Source organism: Balaenoptera musculus, chromosome 6 (genome assembly GCF_009873245.2).
Source record: "Balaenoptera musculus isolate JJ_BM4_2016_0621 chromosome 6, mBalMus1.pri.v3, whole genome shotgun sequence".
NCBI classification, from domain to species: Eukaryota; Metazoa; Chordata; class Mammalia; order Artiodactyla; family Balaenopteridae; genus Balaenoptera; species Balaenoptera musculus.
The window spans coordinates 96500786-96521384 of NC_045790.1; the positions used below are offsets into that span (position 1 = coordinate 96500786).

The 20599-nt window shown below is 55.4% G+C and overlaps 2 protein-coding genes and 1 long non-coding RNA gene across 19 annotated transcripts in view; 1 reads left to right on the top strand and 2 right to left on the bottom strand.

Annotated features, from left to right (window-relative positions):
- Positions 1–1836, bottom strand: part of LOC118896829 (alpha-1-microglobulin/bikunin precursor) — a 14534-nt gene extending 12698 nt beyond the window's left edge. Inside the window, exons 1-2 of the mRNA XM_036855273.1 lie at positions 1397–1836; positions 57–199 (exon numbers count right to left, since the gene is read on the bottom strand). Coding sequence (XP_036711168.1) covers positions 57–199; positions 1397–1513 — 260 coding nt within the window. The 5' untranslated portion in view covers positions 1514–1836. The remainder of the gene's footprint in view (positions 1–56; positions 200–1396) is intronic.
- Positions 1835–20265, bottom strand: KIF12 (kinesin family member 12). Of its 15 annotated transcripts, none has more exons than XR_005020292.1 (20): positions 20042–20264; positions 19906–19971; positions 19729–19807; positions 19451–19578; positions 19276–19351; positions 18769–18903; positions 18459–18594; positions 17588–17679; positions 17266–17416; positions 16460–16578; positions 16273–16377; positions 15585–15687; positions 15412–15502; positions 15131–15217; positions 14295–14385; positions 14119–14223; positions 7637–7719; positions 5631–6968; positions 3758–3800; positions 2959–3664 (listed from the first exon to the last, which is right to left on the bottom strand). XR_005020292.1 is itself a non-coding variant. In XM_036855266.1 (19 exons), the coding sequence occupies exons 1-19, from the start codon at positions 20203–20205 to the stop codon at positions 12733–12735; spliced, it is 2058 nt and encodes a 685-aa protein (XP_036711161.1). In that variant the 5' UTR covers positions 20206–20260; the 3' UTR covers positions 12453–12732. The 15 variants fall into 15 exon arrangements, 6 of the variants coding, with proteins under 6 accessions (XP_036711167.1, XP_036711166.1, XP_036711163.1 ...); XR_005020299.1 differs by having other exon boundaries at positions 7637–7732; XR_005020296.1 differs by having other exon boundaries at positions 2960–3664; positions 5631–5823; positions 6773–7719.
- LOC118896830 overlaps positions 20000–20599 on the top strand; it is a 33661-nt gene continuing 33061 nt past the window's right edge. For 2 of the 3 annotated variants that reach the window (XR_005020300.1, XR_005020302.1), the window contains exon 1: positions 20346–20514. This is a non-coding gene — a long non-coding RNA (uncharacterized LOC118896830). Of the gene's footprint in view, positions 20086–20345; positions 20515–20599 lie in introns of those variants that run through there. The other variant, XR_005020301.1, reaches the window with a different exon arrangement.

The window sequence follows — 20599 nt, forward strand, 5'->3', positions numbered from 1 at the left end:
TGGTGACTGAAGCCAGGGCAGGGGGTGGGGTGGGGTGGGGGTGGGTCCCCACTCACCGCCAGTGAGTATTAGTCACGCTGATCTCCCTGTCCGTTGCTCCCTCTCCCAGCACCAGCGAGCTCATGGTCATCTTGTCCTTGAACCTCTTCAGCCACGGGCAGGTGGAACCCACGGCCACGTGGAACCATTTCCCGTAGATCTAGGAGGCAGCCACAAGCTCTGAGGATCTGGACCTCGAGGAAGATTTGGAGGACATCTGTCCCCCTCCCTCCTCTCAGTGACTTCTCCTAAGTGATCATGTCTTACAGGTAATTGGAGGCTACAAGGCTTCCAGGGAGGATGGAGCCCTCATGGAGGAACTCCAGGCATCACGGCCAGCTTAGGAAGGAGATGTGCAGGTGGGCCCCACCTCGCTGGCAGCGGGCCTGACTCTGCTGAGATGCGGGATCTGGGCTGCTCACCTGCACGGGGTCCAAATCTCCAAGCCCTGAGGTCATCATCAACCGCCGCTCCCCAAAAGCAAGGGTCCTGTCTTACTCCTCCGAGGACAGAGTGCTCACCACCTTGCACACAGCCCACACCTCCGTGTTAGGAAGTATCTCCTTTCCCTAAGCTGGGTCTGACCCAGGGCAAGCCTGCCGCCTCTTTTCTCCCGGAAGAGCCCTCAGGTCCCCACAGACCCTTCGCCATCCCTGACCACCAGAGGCCCTCTCCTCACACCTCTCCTCCACAACCCTTCCTCATCCCTGAACATAAGCAAAGTCCTCAGGCCAGCACGGCTACAAGGGTCTGACGGAACCCAGGATGGTGGTGGAGGGGCGGGCCCCGTTCAAGGTCACTCAGCGCTTCGGGCAGAGCTGGGGCTGGAGGGAAGACTCCCCCTACACAGCGCCCTTCCCGGGCCTCTTAATCCCACCAGCCTGACCTCTGTCGTGCTTCTCGTCTCCCCATAACCCCACACGTAGGGCGGAGGACCCCAGGACGGGCTAACAGATGCTGTGAGGGAGGTGAGGACTTGAAGGATGAAGGGCTGCGGGGTGGAGGGTCGCAAAACCCTCGATGCTGCTGGGGGCCGCAGGGCAGCAGTCGGCACAGAGCCTTTTCTGGGTGGGTTCTAATCAGAGCATGGGTTCCCCTGGGAACCCGAGAGGGCAGGTTCAGACGTGAGGACCTTTGACTCAGAATGTCAGCCTGGAGGCCCACAGAACGGTGCATGCAGAATTGTAGCTTCAACAAATCCCTGAGAGTCTGAGCAGCAGGAAGGGCCCTGAGGGACCCACCCGTGGAGTTCCAGACGGGGAGACTGAGACCCCGGGGCCTAGGACCTGCCCCTCCCCCCCAGCAAGGCCCAGCCGCTCGGACACCCTGCCATCGCTGCCAGAGAGGCCAGCCTTACCCTAGACAGGTCGAAGTTCTCCTGCACTTGGATGTCATCGGGCAACGTCGTCACAGGGCTGGCACTGACCGCCAGGCAGGCGGTCAGCAGCAGGAGCAGGGCCCCAAGACTCCGCATGGCTCCGGGCTCCGGGCTCCTCCGCCTGGGGTGTCACTCACGGGCTCCGGCTGGGGACAGAAGAACCACCACCTCCCTGCACAAGGCAGCTATGGACTGGGGCTGGGGAACAGGCCTGTGGCTGTAGATGACCTTGCTGTTTGCTCTGTTCAGCCGGGACCAATCAGGGCCCCAAGGCCAGGGCCAATCGATCCCTCGTAGTGCCCAGGCCGGGGTCAGGGTCCCGGGGCGCCAGGGTGGCTGCTTCAGAGGAGCTGCTGGCCAAATGCAAGCCGGTCCTGGTGCAGCCGGGCGCTAGGTTCAGGCCCCACAGAGGCTTCCCCAGAAACTCCTCACTTGTCCCAGGTGGGATGAAGAGACGGGCAGCTCCTGGCCCTTCCCGCTGGGTCATTCCACCTGTGAGGCAGGAGGACAAGCCTGATTGGCCCATTTCTCACGTGAGAAAACTGGGGCCCGGGGAGAGGAAGTGACTCAGCAGAGACTATAGGGAGGTCTGTGGCAGAGCCAAGACGAGAGCTCAGGTGTCCTGTCCCCAGGGTTCCTTCTCTGACTCGTGGCTTCCCACAACCCTAGCAAATAATAGTAGAAATAATGATGCTCACAGCTTCCATTCACTGAGCACCTGCTATGTGCCAGCTGTATACCAGCACTCTACACCGGCCACGGAATTGATCATCCCCACAACAACCCCATCAAGTAGGTGCTATTTCTCCCCTTTATAGGCAGTGCGTTTGAGTCTCCAAGAGGTAAAGTGACTTGCCTAGGGTCTCCCAGCTGGGAAGCAGCATTGCTGGGAGAGGCAGCATCTGGTGGTGGCTGAGAGCGTGGACTCGGGAGCCAGACTGCTTTCTGTGCCACTCACTGGCTGTGTGGCCTTGGGTGAGTGGCTTTACCTCTCAGTGCCTCCGTGCCCTCATCTGCAAATGGGGATAATAGTAGTTCCTGGTGCAGAACATTGTCACGAGGATTGATGGAGTTACGCTTGTAAAGCACTAGGACAGTAGCTGGCAATGGTAAGAGCGGAATGTGTGTGTAACAGGTTGGATGGTGTCTCCCCCAAGTTCACGTGCACCCGGGACCTCAGACTGTGGCCTTATTTGCATAATTAGTTCAGGTGAGGTCATACTGGAGGAGGGTGGACCTAAACCCAAGGACTGATGTCTTCATAAGAGAAAGGGTCGGGGGGGAGATTTTGATACAGAGACACACAGACACACAAGGAAGACGGCCACGTGAAGACAGAGGCAGAGACTGGAATGAGGCAGCAGTAAGCCAAGGAGTGCCAAGGGCTGCCGGCAGAAGCCAGGAAGGATTTTCCCCTAGAACCTCCAGGAAGAATGCGGCCCTCCTGACAACTTGGTATTGAACTTGTAACCTCCAGAACTGTGAGACAATACATTTCTGTTGTTTTACACCACCCAGTTTGTGGTGCTTTATTAATGGCAGCCTTAGGAAACTAGACAGTATCCATTGCATTAAAATATTTAAATGGGAATTTTTAAAAAACCCAGGTCTGTTTGTCTCCATAGATCAAAGTATCTTGCCAGTGATACTGCAGGCCCTCTCTAGGAAGAGCCCTTCTCCAGTGGTCAGAACCTCTGTCTTCATTTCCTCCCTGCCCTTGGCACAGAACGTTCCACACACACAGTAGCCTCCTTGCTACAGCTGGGAATGACCCCTTCAGGCAGGCAGTTCCACAAGGAAGAGCCCTGCTCATGTGAGGATCCGGCAGTTCCCCCACAGAGTGGCCCCAACAACTGGTGTGTCATGTCCCTCTGTAAGAGTCGTCAATACATTCGTCTTTCCAGTATCAGGAACAAGTGTGTCTCTAGTCATAATAAGTGAATGTGTTTCCTCTGCTCTGTCACTGGCAGCTTGGCTACTGATGACATTCCCTTTTCACTTTGGCTGCCAGGAAGCTCAAAGCCATGTGACAAATTTAATCATAGCAAGCATCTTGGCTTAGATTTCTGAAACACTTATCTTCCCTCTTGTTCACAAAGTTTCTTAGGCTTTTATGGTTTGGTTCGTGGTGGTAGTAAGAAGGCAGTCTGAATTAAGAGGAGTGCAGACAGCTGGCAGCCAGAAGCCTTGACTTGCTCTGCATGACTTTGGGGATGGCCTTCCCTCTCTGCAGCCCACTTTCCTCACCTGTAAATGGAAGAAAACAATCCCTGACGTGTCTGCCAAGAGGTCAAGTGAGCAATGTGTGTGAAAGTGCTCTGTAAACAGTCCACTGCCTACCTGTGTGATGGTCTCAGGATGTCTGTCTTTGGAGAAACCAGACCTGATATAAGAATGAAAAAATAACAATCATGAATAGGAACAGTGCCATCCTACTAAGGTTGCCTACAGTGTACCACGATGGCTCAACCGATCTTCATAGAGGGTCTACATCATTAGGGTTGTCGACCCCATTGGCCCCAGGGGAAGCCTGAGGCCCATGGGCGTGTAGAAGAATCCCGGCCTCTTTTGGATAGGATTGCTCATCCAGCCACACAGCCTCTCCTGGGGGCGGGGGGATGCAGTGGGGTGGGGTGGGTGGGAAGAGGCCCGGAGGATGGGCCCAGGATGTTGATCTCTTCTCCTGCCTCCAGCGATGTTTGCTCTCCTGAGATTATTAACCAGAGCAAACAGAGAGAGCAAACTCTGCCAAAGCCTACCTGGACTTTGAGCTGCTTTTTAAAAATTAACCCCGGGCCCAGGATGGAAGGCTGGCAGTGATCTGGGGTGCTGACCCCTCTTCCCCTTCTGGCCATCGGGGTGGAAGGATCGAGGCTCTGGGGCCCCTGTCCTCCTAGGGGACCCAGGGGTCCAAGTGTCCACTGGAATTGGCCAGGTCCCAGAACCATTTCTAGGGAAGGGCGAGGTCCTGCCCGTGCAAGAGGCCTCTGAGCCTCAGAGGTGCCCAGTGCAGGAAGGAACAGAGGCCTGTTTCAGATGAACACTCTGGGGCTCAGAGAAGGAATGGGACTTGTTCAAGGTCACCCAGCTTGGGGCTGAGTTGGGGGCCAAATAGGCCTGACTCCAGTGCCCAGGCTTTCCCCCCATCGTTTATTCATTCATCCACTCATTCATACACCAAACATGCACTCCATGCTTGGTGCTGGGGATAGGACGGAAAGCATGACAGACTCCCCAGTGTTCGCCCCCAGGATGGGGGGCAGGGGAGTGAGAAGAAGGTAATAAGACAGGATGGTCCCTGCAGTGATGGGGGAAGCAGCAGAGGCCAGGGGAGAGACTTTGACCTGAGTAGTAGAAATTAGCCAGACAAAAGTGCATGCGTGGGGCGAGGGTGGGGTGGGAGGAGGAGAGGGTGTTCCAGACAGAGGGAACAGCAACTGCGAAGGCTTAGAGGAGGAAGATGGAGCGAGAAGTGTATTTGGAATGCAAAAACAAGCAAACAAGCAAAACCATAGGTCTGCAGCTTGGGAGACAGAGGGACGTGGGGAGAGCCAGGCTGGGGAGGTGGCTGAGGTCCAGCAGGGAGGACTCCGATGCCAGGTCAAGGGGCTTGCTTGTTATCTGGAGTATGTGGGGAGCCCTAGAGAGTTTTCAGAAGTGCTTTCAGATTTTAAAATCGGCTGAGGTGAGTGAGGAGGCAGTGCAAGTGGGAGGCCCAGGAAAGCAACTCTCTAGGAGGCTTCCCAGGAAGAAGGAAGGGGCCGGGGCACTGGGACCCAGCGACTGGACAAGCAGGGACATCAAAGACATTGGGTGGACGTGGTCAAGGTTGGGGCCTTCCTCTGCTCATGGCGGAAGAGGGTGGCAGGGAGACCTCGCCTCCTCACAAGGAGGTATCCAGCTGCGGGCCTCGCCCCAGTGCCTGACCCTGCCCAGTTCCCTCAGACTCACAGCCACAGCCCTGTCCCTTCATGGGGAAGCTGGAGGTGGCGGCAACCAGGACTCCATGACAGTGATGGGGGAGGGGTGGTTCTCACTGCCCAGCTCTGTCTCGGCTTTGTTCCTCACTCCCCACCCCTGTCCCAAAGAGCCAGGCCACCCAGAGACTTGAGTTCCGGTCCTCGTGACTTGCTGGGTGACTGTGGGGCAGTCCTATCCCTCCCTGGCCTCATCCTCCTCATCTGGGCCTCCAAATGAAGGTAAAATAACTCACGTGACAGGGCTGAAGTAAGCACTGGAGGAGGGACATTTGCGAAAGTGCTCCCCAGTGTACACACCGGAGGGATCGATGTCATCACAGGCACTTAGCACAGCGCGTGGCACCAGGTAAGGGCTCCATACACAGCAGAAATTACATGCAAGAAGGTGTGAGCATCCCGTGTCCACTAGAGGGCAGCAGAGAAGTCCTAGAAAGACCACTGAGGTTTGTCCCCATTCCTCCGTACAGGCAGGAGGCAGAGGCCTAGAGCAAAGGCCCACGGAAGTGGTAGAACCAGGGCTGGAACCCAGCCTTCCTTGCCCCAAGCCTGCTTACAACGCCCTGGTGAGTGTAAAATACTCAGCTTCTGCCTTGCCTATCCCCAGAGCTGGATGCTTAGATGGGGCCCTTTGAAAAATAGTTCGCTGCCCAGTGAATTCAGTTCTCCTGATGAACCAGAATTGGGTATCGCTGCTATACACAGTAAGGGCAGCGATAACCTGAATAACCACTTGATTAAGTTCGTACTGTGTGTCAGGCCCCATGCTGAGCATTCTACAAGCATGGCTTAGTGAATCCTCCCGTTAAGGTTCAATCATTTTACTGCAGTGGTAGCCCTACTTTGCAGATAGGGAAACTGAGGCTGAGAGATCAGGTGACCTAGTGTCAATGGTCACCCAGCCAGTGAGTAGTGATCCAAACCCCGATCTGTCTCCCTGACACCCAAGTCACTCTGCTGGCCTCCCAGCCCCTTGTCCCCTGATAAACAGTGGGCCCTTGGCTGTGTTCTTTCAGACACCTGGAGCAGAGGGGTGGGTGTCTCCCTTCACTGGACCCCTCACAGCAGGAGTGAGCCTGGTTCTCCCTTTCCCGGCCAAGAGCGTGCTCTGTCTCTGCCCTAAGACCTGACCCTTCTCTTCTTCCCAGCACTGTGCTGGGCACTGAGGTGCTCAACAACCACATGCTAATCGACTGACTTAGAACTGTGAGTGGAAATGTAGGTCAGACCCCCAAAAAGGACCACCTAACTAGAAGACAGCTGAGGGAGACTGGGAGATTGAAATCACCATGGCCAAATCCTTGAATCACGATCAATGAATGAGCAAATGAACGAGTGACCGGGATACTCACTGGCACAATTTAAAAGGCAAAGATACCTGTTCCCTTGCATCACCGATTTTGAATTAGTCTGTGTATCACAGCTGGGAGGATCCCCAAGGCTTCGTCCAGCAGCGTGATGGTTGAGCACCTGAACTTTGCACCCAGACAGTCCTGGGTTCCAGTCATGGCTGTGACCCCGTCCTGCCTGTTTGATCTTAATTGACTTCAACTTTCTCAACCTGAGTCTTCCCCCTGTTAAATGGAGTTAATGAGCTCATAGGGGTGTAGAAGAATTAAATGATGAGAAACATGTCACGTTCTTGCTGCTTGCGGAGAGCTCAGCAAATAATAAATGATAGCCCAGGGTGGAGGGTGCCCTTAGATGTTGTCAATTTAGACTCCTGATTGTGGAAGCAGGTGGCTTAGCCTGCAGAAGCAGCCCAGAAAGTGAGACACTTTGGAGCTGAGGGTTCTTGAGATCCAGCTGCCCCTGGAACAGAGCTTGTGGCCCAGAGCCTGGCTCCCTCTGTACCCCCAGAAGAAAGAGCTCCCAAAGGAATAAACTTCCAAAGGCCTGTCTGCATTCAGGAAGAGGACACAGGCGTTTTCCTACTCTTTGCAGACTGGTCTTATCTGCCCTGCATTAAAGCAAGACCTCAGGAGGCCTGCCCGACTCCTGGCTGACCGGGTTGACATCACCCAATATCCTTGGAGGGACTAAAACAGGTCTTTTCCGAAATCACGAGGCAAGCCAGACTCCTTGGAAAGTTCCACTGGCCTTTCTTCAATGAAGACAAACGAATCTCTCCCAATCAGCTTCCCTGGAAGGGCAGTGGGAACACTTCCCTGGATTTTCCACTGGGTGACCCAGTCCTGAATGGCCACTCTCTGCCTGGAAGAATCCATATTAGAAGGCGCACCTTGCAGGAAGGAGTCAGCAGAGCTGGATGTCAAGTTCACGAGTCTGTATAACCAGAGTCCAGATATTGATGCAATTCCTCTCCTGGAAGACAGGACTGGTAGAATGTTTGTGCTGAAAGCGTTCATTAGCAATAAAAATAGTAATAACAACCAGTATGTATTTAGCACTGACCACATGCCAGGCTCTGTCCTAAACAGTTTACATGGTTTTGCTCTTTTAATCCTCGTATCATTCCCCATGAGCACATTAACTTCTCGTAGTGTAAACCAATCGTATCCCCACTTTACAGAGGAGGACTGAGATTCAGAGAGGTTGACTACCTTGCCCAGGCTCCCACAGCCATAAGTTGGGCAGACAGGCTGACAGGAGTGGGTTTGACAAGGTTCTATAGCCTGGAGACCACCCAGAGCCCTGTGCACCACACAAAAGCGGGACGTCACGGGTCCATTTCTAATTCTCCTGGTTCTGGCTAGGCTGCACAGAGTCCTCCTTCATTGGGTAGTCTGTGAATAATTATTTTCTCTTTGGAGGCGGTGAAGTTTCCTACATGGGGGGAAAGAGCTTGAGAAGTCCATTCCTCTGCCTCACTAAAGACCTCTGTATGGTCTGGCTTTGCTGGGTTGTGCTGGGATTTGATGGAGACTAACTTCTCCAAGAAGGCTGCTCTATTCTGCTCAGTGGTTCCTGGTTGGATACAAACTGCTCCTCTATTTTCCCTTCCTCTGTGGTCCTACTGTGTGGCACTTGCCATGATGGTTGAAATCATCTATTCAAGAGCCAGACCACCTTATAACAAATCCACCTTTTGCCACTTACTAGCTGTGTGACCTTGGGAAAATTCTGAGCCTCTTCTTGTCTTGGTTTCCTCACCGTAACATGAGGATAACAATAGTACTACTTCACAGAGTTGTTATGAGAAATGAATGCATTACTACATGGCCAGTGCTGGAATGATGCTTGGCAACAGATAAATTTGCTAATTGATATTATTTATTCCATTGCATAGCAACTGTCACTTTGATTGTTCTTTTCCCCCAGTTGGCTAGAAGCTCTTCGAGGACAGAGCAGTGGCTCAAGGTCAGGCCAGTGTCCTCATGCCTAGTAGACCAGGCCTGGCCTTCATGTGTGATGAGTGAGAGATAGTGTGATCAGAGCCAGGGGCTGAAGGAAGGTTCGTGAGGAAGACACCTATGGCCAACTATTAAAGATCTTTCTTTGCTGGCCAGTAAGTACAGATGTCAGTGATGGCCAGGGGACTTGTAGGTCTGTTGCAGAGCAGGCTTAGAACCCAGGTCTCCTGACGCCAGTCCTGGTCTCCAACCACAGCACCAACTTGTTTACAAGTTCCAGTAGCTGCTGCTCTTGTTTCATAGCAAGACCACCCCCACCTGCCCAACCCCGCTCTGCCATGTTCGTTTCCTTAAAATAAAGGAAGACAAGTCTTTGGAAGCTCAACAAGGAGATGGAAATGGAAAAAATAAGAGGACACAAAATATCCCTCAGAGGGGCTGAAATCAACCTGTTGTGTACAAAACTGAATAACTATGAATTGGGGCAAATGTGTCATTAGACAAAGGGAGGAAAGACCTTGAGTGAGAGAAAGCAGGATGCGAGAGAAGGCTGAAGCAGATAGAGGGATGGGAGTAAGATGTTCTTGGCAGTTGCATCTTTGGTTGGAATAATCTCTTATGTTCTCTCCACTTCTCAGGGTTTACCTTGGGGTTGGTCATTGAGATGAGACCTTATAGCCTCTTAAACACAAGCATCCACAGGAGTGCTTTTCCTGAAGCTTCTCTTGTCCTACCATAATGCTTTCAGCCATGCTCCCCATTCTGCATTGGCTAAGAGTTGGAGTCCCCAAGGATCTGGAGAACTCAACCAGGCTTCCAGACATCTAGGTTGATCTCTAGATTTGTCAGCATTCTAGAAATTAATGATGGCCTTCCAAGCACTAGTAAACATCCTCACCCCCAGCCAAAGATTCCGGAGAATCTCTCCCACCTTCTACACAAACTTTTACAATTTCAGAGAACTCTTCTAGAGATTTGGAATCCTGGGAAATTCCTTCAGTGCTTCAGGATTTCCAAGAGCTGCCCCCAACTCTAATGTACCAGAGATCCTCTTCAAAGTTTGACAGTCCCGGACAACTACTACCCTATTTCATGGGGCCGGAGAACTTCCCCCAATTCCAGCATTCTGCAGAAAGCTTTCCTGTGGAATCTACTGTTCTCAGTAAAAACCACAGGATTTGAAGAGTCTTGATAACATTACTGGGGTCCTATGGAATTTCTCCAGGGTTAGGGATTCTGGACAAGCTGCAGTTCTTGAGTAAGGATGCTGATTGGGAGATGGACGCATGGTTTATGTGATGGGGGTAGTGGGGACTAATCAATCGCCTTGAGTCCTGCTTCTATCTCCGGGAAAGTAAGTAGGGATTTTGCTGAGCTGGAACCAGGAAACCAGAAAATCGTGGCTGGCTCCAGCGGGAGAAGGAATTGTCCAAACAAGAATGAACCGGCAACAGCCAAGGTCCCCCTGGGTGGTCCCTGTCCATTCTTCCCAAGGCAGCCAAGGAAAGCTTTCACGCTCAGTGCCACGGGCCTCCCCTGCCTGAGGTTAGAGACCTCCCAGCAAGCAGGGCCACATTAGAGTGAGATAAGGGCTCTGGGGAATGGAGGAGCCCAGGCTCAAACCTGCCGAGCCACACAAGCTGATGTGGCGTCAAAATTACCTGGAGTAGAAAAAAGTGGCTTTATGGCATTAGTCTGGCTTGCCCTCCTTCTACCCCTCAGGTCTCTGCAAAAATGTCACCTCCGTGAGACCTTTCTCCTATATAGAATTGCACCCGCCCTGACAGATGGACCTCCCTGCTCTGCTTTGCTCCATAGCATTTATCACTATCTGACTTCCCATGTGTTTTGCCCAATTTCTTGTTTCTTGTCTGTGTTGAGGGTAAGGCTTCTTATGCTTTGTTCAATGCTGGCCCAAAGTTGTTTCTCAATTAAATATTTGTTGAGCAAATTGTTTTGGAACCCAGATTGTCAATTCTGTCTAATTGTCACGTTGACTAAAAGCTGCTTTTGGCTAAATTATCCGCAACAGGCGAAGTCTCATGCTAAAATCTTTCCAAATGTCAGTGGATTTAATCCTCATGACTGTCCCATGAGGGGCTACTATTCTTGTATCTATTCTGCAGATGAGGTGACTCGGGCTCAGCGCAGTTAAGTCACCTGCCCAGGATCACTCAAGGTAAGTGATGATGTTGAGACTTGAACTTGTGTTGTTCCGTCTACGGACTGAACCCGCCCACCCTGCCTGGCCCGGTGCCTGTGGTGTCTGGCTGTCACCCCACCGCCCTGGGTTCTGCCTCCATGGACTCCAGCCTTCTACAAACACCTCTATTCACAGTCACAGGTCTTGCCTTTCAATCCGTGGCCACCGGGGGCTCCAGCCAGGGCTGACCCTGACACACCCAGCTTCAGGGCCCAGCTCTGCAGAGAGGGGCTCAGGAGTCAGGGTCCCGGGAGTGGGGAAGGCTCCGAGCGTCCCAGGAGCCTGTCCCAGGTCACACTGCACACTCAAGTGTAGCTTGGAGACACCTTGCTTTTATCTTTGGGTCCTTACTTACTTCCCCTGGGAAAATAGGGCATAATTAGGGAACGTTCCCTGGGCTAGTTTCCACAGCGGTGGGTATAAGAGTGTTGGGTCTTTTCTTGCTTGGTCTGGTGCTGGGGAGTGGGGCGGGGGCAGTCGGAGTTGATTCTCTCAGGCCAGGCCTGTGGGCAGGTCCAAGCACTGTTCCAGATGATGGATGCGACCCGTCCCCAGGGGCATCCCCAGGCGCCCTGATTCTCCCCAGCAGCTCCCTGGCTTGTCCTCCGGCCTCCGCCTGCCCCTTCCCCAGTGCTCCCCAAGCCCGTAGCTGAGGGTTCCCTGAGGTTGAAGTTGTGTCTGTCTGTCTGTCCCCCACCAGACTGTGAGCTCCCCAGGCAAAGCCAGCTTGTCACTTGTCTGTCTTCTTTGCCACCTTGATTTACAGTTGATGCCAGTGGTGTCTGTTGAATGAATGAGTGAATGTATGAACAAACAAAGGAATGAGCCACGTGGGTCTCAGTTTCCCTAACTATAAAATGTGAGAGTTAGGTTAGCCTCATGGCTCTTTCTGCATTGAGGTGCTCCCACACGCACCCCCAGTTTCTCATGTCACATCTGGACTTACCCCTGATTGTAGACCCACTGCATCCTATTGGGCACTGTGCTGGGAACCACGATATTCTTAACCTCCTTGACCCTCATTTAGAGATCAACAGGACAGGGAGCCATGTCTAATGGACTATGTCTAATTGACTGAAAACCAGAAAGTGGTCCAGGGAGGATGCAGGGCTTGCCCAGGGTCTCAGAGCAGATCTGCGGCATCAGAACTCAGGCTTCATGATCGCTCCAGCACCAGGATACATGCAGCTGGGACAGAGAGTGTGAACCCCTCGGTCCACCACCTGCCCCAGCTCAAGGCCAAATCAGTTTCCCCCAGGCCTCCTCCGTGGAGATGCTCACCATTCAATTTCCCCATGCCTGCCCAGTGGCATAGAGTAGTCGCTCAATGAAAACTTGTATAATACATGAAAGGAAATGGGAACCTGAAATATTCCTGATCAGAAGGGCAAGGGGACACACACCTCTGCCAGGAGTCCTTGCCTCCTCTTCCTCAGAACCCCCCCCCAAGAGACCCTCCTCTCTGGGATTCCCTCAAGGGCAAGTCAGAGGACAGGACCAACCAGACTTGGAGCTGATGCCTCTCTTTATTCATTTATTTCACCACTGCTACCTGGTTTCTCCTGAATCTGGTCTCATTTCTCTTGGTCTAGGCTAGCACCCTCCCTTTGCTTCCCCAGACTGCCCCATCAGCCCCCACCCCCATGCCTCAGGAACTGCCTTCTGCCCAGCCCAGCTGCAAACTGGAGCAGCAGCTGCTATATCCCATTTAACAGATGGGGAGACTGAGGCCCAGGAGTGCAGAGCCCAGCCCTAGGTCACATGGTGGTCTCCTGGGTTCTCACTTTGCCCTCAGCAGGAAGGGAGGACCCGGCTGGGGCTTCATGTGCCTTCGCTGGGGTGTGGCTGGCTCCGGCCACGTCGAAGGGAGCTGCCGATTTGGTCTCTGAGGGCCTCCAGTCTCCGGGCCAAGTTTGGAACTGCAGCCCCACCTGAGGGACACAGTGAGACTTGAGGCCAGCACTCCCTTGGGCCTTGCCTCACCCAGGCCCATCAGTGTCCCAACATCCTCTGGGGAAGCCTCAGGTGGGACCCACTCCCCTCCCCCTGCCATGTACCCCACGGGCTCCAGCATACATCTGGGAGTGCAGGTGGCCCTAGGAAGAGAGTTCTAAGTTCCAGAAATAGAAAGATCTTAGAACTCTCACTTCTTAGTATGCCTATTTCAGAACTGGGAAGACTAAGGTTTGGAGAAGGTGGTTCTGGCCCAAGATCCCAGAAAACACTGGCAGCCCTTCCCCTGCTCCTTTCTTCACCTCTAAGCACTGGCGATGTGTTCAGGGGCCCCATGGGCAGGGGAGGTGCAGAGGGTACCACTTCCTCCTTGGTCAGCATTTCTGCCAGGACCTGGGTCTGAATCCAGTCGCTGTGACTCCTGGGCCAGGGTGGGTTGGGTGGTGGGAAGCGAGCCTTCACTTTCCCTGGCCTCCCCCACCCACCCACCCCCCCGTGCCCCAGAGCCGGACCCACCTCTCTCTTGAACACTTGGCAGAGCCAGGGCTATATGGGGGCACCCAGGGCGGGGGACGGGCAGGCAGGGGCATGTCAGCTGGGGCCTTAGAGCCAAACACCTGCAGGAAAGACCAGAGCCCACACTGGGTGCCCTCAGCCCTGCTTCTGTGCCCCACTTCCCTGGTGCCGACCATGACACCACCATCCCTGCCGTACCTGCCCCATGGGGCACTAAGAACGTCAGGTGGGCATGGGCATAAAGGGGTGGGGTCATGGTCACTTTTTCTGTGGGCAGTGCGTGGCCCTTGTGACGTCCTCTCTGGAGACAAGGAACTCCATGAGGGCAGGAACCATGTCAGGTCTGTGAATCCTCAGTGCCCAGCACAGGGGCTGCCATGAAGCAAGGAGCTTAAGGAGGGTTATTGAATGAGGAAGTGAACACTCATTCACTAAGTAAATGCATCCATTAACTCATTCATTAAGTAAATGCATAAATGAGTAACATGTAAGTGAATGAATGAATAAGCAAACAGCAGACAAGTTCCCGAAAGAATGTAGGATGGGGAGGAGGGGCAGGAGACGTAAATAGCTATTTTGAACCCTAGGCAGAGAGAACCCAAAGCCAGCCACTCCCCACTGTGACCCAGCCCGGCACATCAGAGTCCCCAGAGTTCTGGAGCCTTCCAGACTGCAGACTCCCTAGATCCAGGTCTCCAGCTTGCCAGCCTTCCCTCCCCCAACCTCGGCCTTTCCTACCTGGGGCAGGTGGAGCTCCCTCCGTGGACAGGCCCAGTGGGCCAGTGGCGCTTGGCACAGGGGGCAGAGGTGGCAGCAGGGGCAGGGGCAGAGAGGCGGCAGGGCCTGCAAGAGGCTGAGTCAGGGGCTCCGTGACATTCCTGCTCCTCCCCTCTCCGGGCTGGGCAGAGACTCACGTGGCAGGGGGGAGGTGGCACCATCACACAGGGACACGGTGGGGCTGGGCCAGGGCCCGGCTGGTGAAGGTAGCAGGCAGAGAGGAGGCGCCTGGAAAGAACAGTGGGGTCTGTCTGTCTGTAGTCCTCAATGCTACCAGCAGGCTGGCACCCAAGTCCCGCTTTTAACAAACACTCATGGAGTGCTTACTGTATGCAGGCACTGTTCTCAATGCTTTACATATGAACTTATTCAATCTGATCTTTAAAACAACCCTGGAGGACTTCCCTGGTGGCGCAGTGGTTAAGAATCCACCTGCCAATGCAGGGGACATGGGTTCAATCCCTGGTCCGGGAAGATCCCACATGCCGTGGAGCAACTAAGCCCGTGAGCGACAACGACTGAGCCTGTGCTCTAGAGCCTGCGAGCCACAACTACTGAGCCCGCATGCTACAACTACTGAAGCCCGCGTGCCTAGAGCCCGTGCTCTGCAACAAGAGAAGCCACTGCAATGAGAAGCCCGCGCACCACAACGAAGAGTAGCCCCCGCTAGACACAACCAGGGAAAACCCGCATACAGCAACAAAGACCCAACACAGCCAAAAATAAATAAATAAATAAATTTATAAAAAAAAAACAAAACCCTGGAAGGCAAGTACTATATCATTCCCATTTTACAGAAGAGGAAACCCAGGCAGTGAGAGGCGAAATGACTCACCCAAGGCCATACAGCTGGTGGCAGAGCTGGAATCAGAACCCAAGGGGTCTGGATCCAGAGGTCTGACCTAGCCGTTTCACTGAGCCACCCCTTTCCCACCTGCCCTCCATCCAAAGGCTTGTCTCCGGCCGTGCTCACCTCTCCAGCTCGTGGACCTGCTGGGCCAGGATGCGCTGCTCATCTTGGGCCAGGTCCCGGCTGCTCTGCAGCTGCCTCTTTTCTTTCCTAGGAAGAGCAGGCCCCGGGACCATGACAGGAGGCAGGGCTGGCGGGGGTATCAGTCAGCCCCTCTTCACTGCAGCACAGTATGAGCTCCAGGAGGCAGGTGGGGACAGAAGGGGAGCCAGGGACCAGGGAAGGGAGGAAGCCCAGCAGTGAGGGGCGGGGCACAGAGTGCCCAGCTGGGGGCGGGGCCCTACCTGAGCCTCTCGTTCTCCAGCATGAACTCCTGCAGCATCCCGTAGAGGTTCCGCTGAGCCCAGGCCACCCGGGCCCCAATGAGTCCAGAGGCTGCAGGGAAGAGGGAGGTGGCTGGAGCCCTAGGAGCCCCAGACCCTATCCTCATCTCGTCCCACCCCCAGGGAGCTGATACCTTTGGGGTCCATTTGGCCCAGTTGGGACCGCAGGCGATGGTTCTCCTCCTGGAGCTGCAATAGCTCAGTCTCCAAATGCTGGGGTGGCTTTGCCACAGGGGACTGCAGAGAAACAGACCCAGAGTTGCTGCTTGTGGCTGTAAATGTTTCACACTGCACAAGGGCTCTGGGGTTGCAGAGTGAGTGGAGCTTAAAATCCAGCCCATGCTCCACTTGTCAGCCTTGAATCCTGGCCCAAGGCTGCATCCATTTGGAGGGGACACCTTGCTCTAACAGCATTAAAGTGCCATGTGGCCTCAGCTGTATGCCTGGAGGGCCCGCTCTAAGCTACACCCTGTCCAACCCCGAACTCAGCTCTGTTCAAACCTTGGCCCAGATTGTGACCCCAAATAAGACCCCACGTCAGACTCCAACTTAACTCAGACTTATCATGATACCAGCTTGGATGTTGGTCAGACCCTGAATCATATTCCTAATCAGACTCCCACCCTAGACCCGCCGTCACCCTGACCGTGACCTGACACCCCCCCCCACCCAACCATAACCCCATCATCAAGATCCCGACCCTAATCCCAACTCTGACTCAGTCCCAGACTTCAACGTGACACCAACTCAGTCTTCAGCTATTGCCTGATTCCCCCACCCTCTGCCCTGCCCGTCCCTCTGCCTGCGTCTCTCTCCACTCACCTTGGGGGCCTGGGGCCGAGTGGTGATCCGCTGAGCTCGGCTGGCATATCGCAGGGTGCTGAGGGTCTCGGGAAGGCACTGGGCTGAGGGGGACACGCAGGCCACCTGGGGAGGACTGCCCCTGAGTGTTCCTCTCTGGGAGCCCTCCCTCAGAACCCCGCCCTCCCTGCCAGTCCCCCTTAGGTACCATGAGGGTCACCCCACGCCCCCCCAGCGAGTCCGCCAGCAGCTTGGTGAGCTTGCTGTCCCGGAAGGGGATGTGGCTCTGCTTCCGCTGTGGGTCCAGCAGCAGGGAGATGCAGTGACCTGGGTAGGGAAGGCAAGGTTACCCTTCATATCCAAGGCCACCCAGCTGGTACTCTGCAGAGCCAGAATCTCTACCCAGGCTTGTAGGTCTCTAAGATATCTCTTTCCACATGATCTCATTACCCATTCAGATTGGCCTCTGCCACCAGACTGGGCTCCATCCCTGATCCCCAGGGCCCACCGAAGGGCCTGGCACTTGGCAGGGGCTCAGGAAATGTCTGACAAATAAATCGAATGAAGAGGCGTTCCCTATGCATCTCCCCATGCATGCACAGAGGAAGGCCAAGGCCCCAGCTGTTAAGGACCTCAAGGCCCAGTGACCTGGGGGGTGGGGAGGTGGGAAGACAGGCTAGTGCCCTTCCCCTCACTGGGCCTCAGTCTTCCCAAATGCAACAAGGGACAGGTTGAATGTCTGAGGGCTCACACTCTGCACTTGAGTGTTTCTACCTCCCCAGTTAGAATGTAACTGTATTCTCAGGATTTATAGATCCATAAACAAAGTTCTAAGAGGGAAAGCATGAGACAACAGCAAGCCGAGGCCGGAGGGAGGCCTGTGGCTTCTGGATCACAGCTCTTTAACTCTCCTCCATGCCCTACAACTCCTCTGGTTTCCCCCACTGTGGACAGCTATGGGTAAGGCACAGAGGAGGGATTCAGGAAGTCAGTCCAGCTGGCCCCAGATCTCACCCAGGGCCAGCAGGCTGCGGTTGATGCTGTTGGCCTCAAGCATCAGCTCCCCACGGGATCCTGTGGCTGCCACCTTCTCACTGCCAGCCAGGTCTACAAAGCACAGCTTCCCCCCGGCAGGGGGTTCCCCGGGATCCACAGGAGGCATCTGCTGGGGTTGGGGGAGCAGGGCTTGATGGGGACGTGGGAGGGGCTGTCCCCATCAAAGGCCAAGGGTTTTCACCATTACCTCCTGTGTACGCCCAAGTTGTTTTATACATCCAGAGGCAGACCCTTGCTGGGTGGCCCTGGGCCAGCTCCTTCCCCAAGCTGGGGCACTCACAGTTTGGTGGCTGATGTATAGTGTGAGCAGGGCATGGCTTCGGCTGGAGGCCTGGTTCATCGTGTGAGCTGAGCTCCTTCGACGGCTAAGACCTAGAGGGGAAAAACATATGGAGCTGGACGTGGTAGGAAGAGCAAGTGGTCACCAACAAAGAAAAAGGAGCAAAGGCATCCTGGTAGAGGGCCCAACCAGTGCAAAGGCACAGAGGCAGGAGAGTGGAATGATGGGTGCTGGGTCGGGTTCTAACACAGATAGGTGAAAGGGGGCTGGAGAGAACTGACTGGAAGAACGTCAGTCTGATTCACATTTTATCAACATCTCTCCCACTGCTGTGTGGACGGAGAGAAACTCAGACAAAGAGATCAACTGGGAGGCATGGCACAATGCTCGGCCCGAGCCCAGAGTCTCAGTGTCCCTGATGCCAGCCACAGTAGGTGCTCAATGAAAATGTGATGAATGGATGAATGAGAGTGGAACGGAAGGGCCTTTAGGCTAGGCTAGGAGGTATGGCCTTTACTCTCAGGGCACTGGAAAGGTCTGGAAGGGAAGAGGGATGTGGTTTGCTACATGGAGAAGCATGGACTGAAAGGAGGAGACCCTTCCAGGGGGTAAAACTGAGGCCTGACTGAGGCAGAAGCCCAGGGCTGGAGAGGAGGGTGGGAAGAGTCTGGAAGGCAAAATCAGCAGGCCTGGCGGGTAGGGGTGGGGGACATTCTTGGGCTGTATCTGAATTGTTGGTTTGCTGGCTCTTTTCTTCCACAAGGGTCATCTCTGAACCCACAGCTCCAGCCTGGGGCCCCAAGGGCACTCAGTGAACAGGTGAAAAATGGGCATCTCTCGTACCCCAAAGCTCCCCTGAAATAGCACGCACCCATCTGCAGAAGTTCCATCAGGGCCCCCAGACTCCCAAACTCCACCACCCGCAGCTGCTCCACATAGAAGCCCCGGGTCTTGTTCCAGCGAACAGGGAGGGGCCGGGGAGCCCCTAGGCTCAGCAAGTCTCGAACCTGAGAGAGGAGGGTGGAGGGTGAGGGAGGGGTCTCTCTGAGTTCTTGCTTCATCCACCCCGAGACCTTATGGTCGACAGTCCCCCATCTGTTCTGCCCCTTGACCCAGCCTCCTTGGAAAGAAATGCCTCCTTTTCCTTGTGGGCTGTGTTTCTAGCCTTCTCAGTCCCCCACCTGCTCATTGTAGATCTCCAGATAGGAGGCACGGAGAGTGACAGGGGCACCGAGGTGCTGCACGCGGTCGAACAGCCAGGCGAAGGTCCTCTGCATGATGCCGGCCAGGCTGGGGGGTACGGGCACGCCCTCCCCCTGGGGGAAGAAACAGCTGAGCCTGGGGCTGGCTTACCACCACCGCCGCAGTTACAATTACCCTTTGTAGAGCACTGTGCCAAATTCCCATACAACATCACATTTAATTCTCAGTCAGTACTATCACTTCCATTTTACAGATGAAGAAACTGAGAGCTAGTAAGTAAAGGGGACACAATCTGAACCCAGGTGCTCTAGACTGGCCAAGTCCCTTCACCTCCCTGATCCTCAGTTTCCTTGTCTGCAAATAAACGGGGCTGGACTTCATCGTCCACGTCCCTTCCCTCTGGGAGTCTGCGCTGCCTGCGGCTCCCCAGGGCTTCTCGCCCACCGACCCCTGACCCCCGGGGGCTCCGAATGCGATCGGCCCACCTGGGGAGGAGGTCCGGTCAGGGTGTAGGTCTTCCCGGAGCCGGTCTGGCCGAAGGTGAAGACGGTGCAGGAGAAGCTGCGGGCCGCAGGGGTGTGGCTGTACCCGGGGGCGGAGGGGGGGGGCGAGGGGCGGGGCCGTGCGCGGAGGGGCGGGGCATCACCGGGCCTCACTCACCCGCGCAGCGCCAGGTCGCCCAGGCGCCGCACGCCGCAGGCGCGGAACATGTCCTCTTGCGTGCGCGCCCCGTCCAGCACTGCGCCGAAGCGGAACGCCACGTCGGGGCCCCCGCCCGGGGGGCTCACCTGGGAGAGGGGGCCGTGGAGAAGGGGGCGGGGCACTCCGGGGAGGGCGGGGCTTACCTGGGGGAGGGCGGGGCCTGGGGGAAATTGGCCTGGAGGGACCTGGCGTCTTCCCGGTAGGTGTTTTTTGGGGAGTGCGGGGGAGGTCCTCACCTGCAGAGTCCGGGTCCCTGAGCAGTGCAGCACGCTCTGCTCCCCTCGACGCAGCTCCGCCGCGCTCATGGGACGCACCCTGTGGTCCGAAGAGGCGGGGAGGGGGCGGATGGTCCATCCTGAAATCTCCATCAGTGCCTTGCTCGCTTGGACCCCTCCTAGCCAACCTATACCCACCTGAGCACCACCTGGATGGGCGTTTCTGGCCCCTCTGGCCCCTGCTCCAGGTTCCGCGCGGGGTCCCTGTGGCAGCAACGCGAGTTAACCATCCCTGCGCCAGCGGCTCCTTGAACCTCCCGAAATCTGTACTTACCCGTCGGGGGACCCGCGTTCCTCCATGTTCTGCTTTGCACACGGGTTAGCTCCGCCCGAGTCTCGTTCTTTTCCCTCCCCAGTACCCTCCCCCTTCACCACACTGGGACTGGCTATACACACCTTACGTCCTCCACCCTCATCCCCCGCTTCCCAGGCAGCCATCCATCCGGAAAGGCTGGGCCTGCCCAGGGCTAGCTAGTTAAAGATTTACCCACCGCCACCTCTGGGGTGGAGAGAGTCTGTAGCTAGGGGACTCTGGAGTCTGTAGCTAGGGGACTCTGGAGTCTGTAGCTAGGGGACTCTGGAGTCTGAGGATCACTTGCTCTTGGCCAGTCCCATCAGGAGGGACCACCCAGACCAGCCTCCTCTGTGCACAGATGGGGAAACTGAGGCTGGGATGGGAAGGACTCAGCCAAGGCCGCACAGCAAGTCTGGGCAGAGCATGCATCAGGCTCTTCCTACTTTCTCCACGTACTCCTCCAGTTTTGTAATCTTCCTCCCCACCTTACCCCTCCCCAGCAGTTCCAGCTTCCTCCAGCTCAGAGCCCCGGCAGGG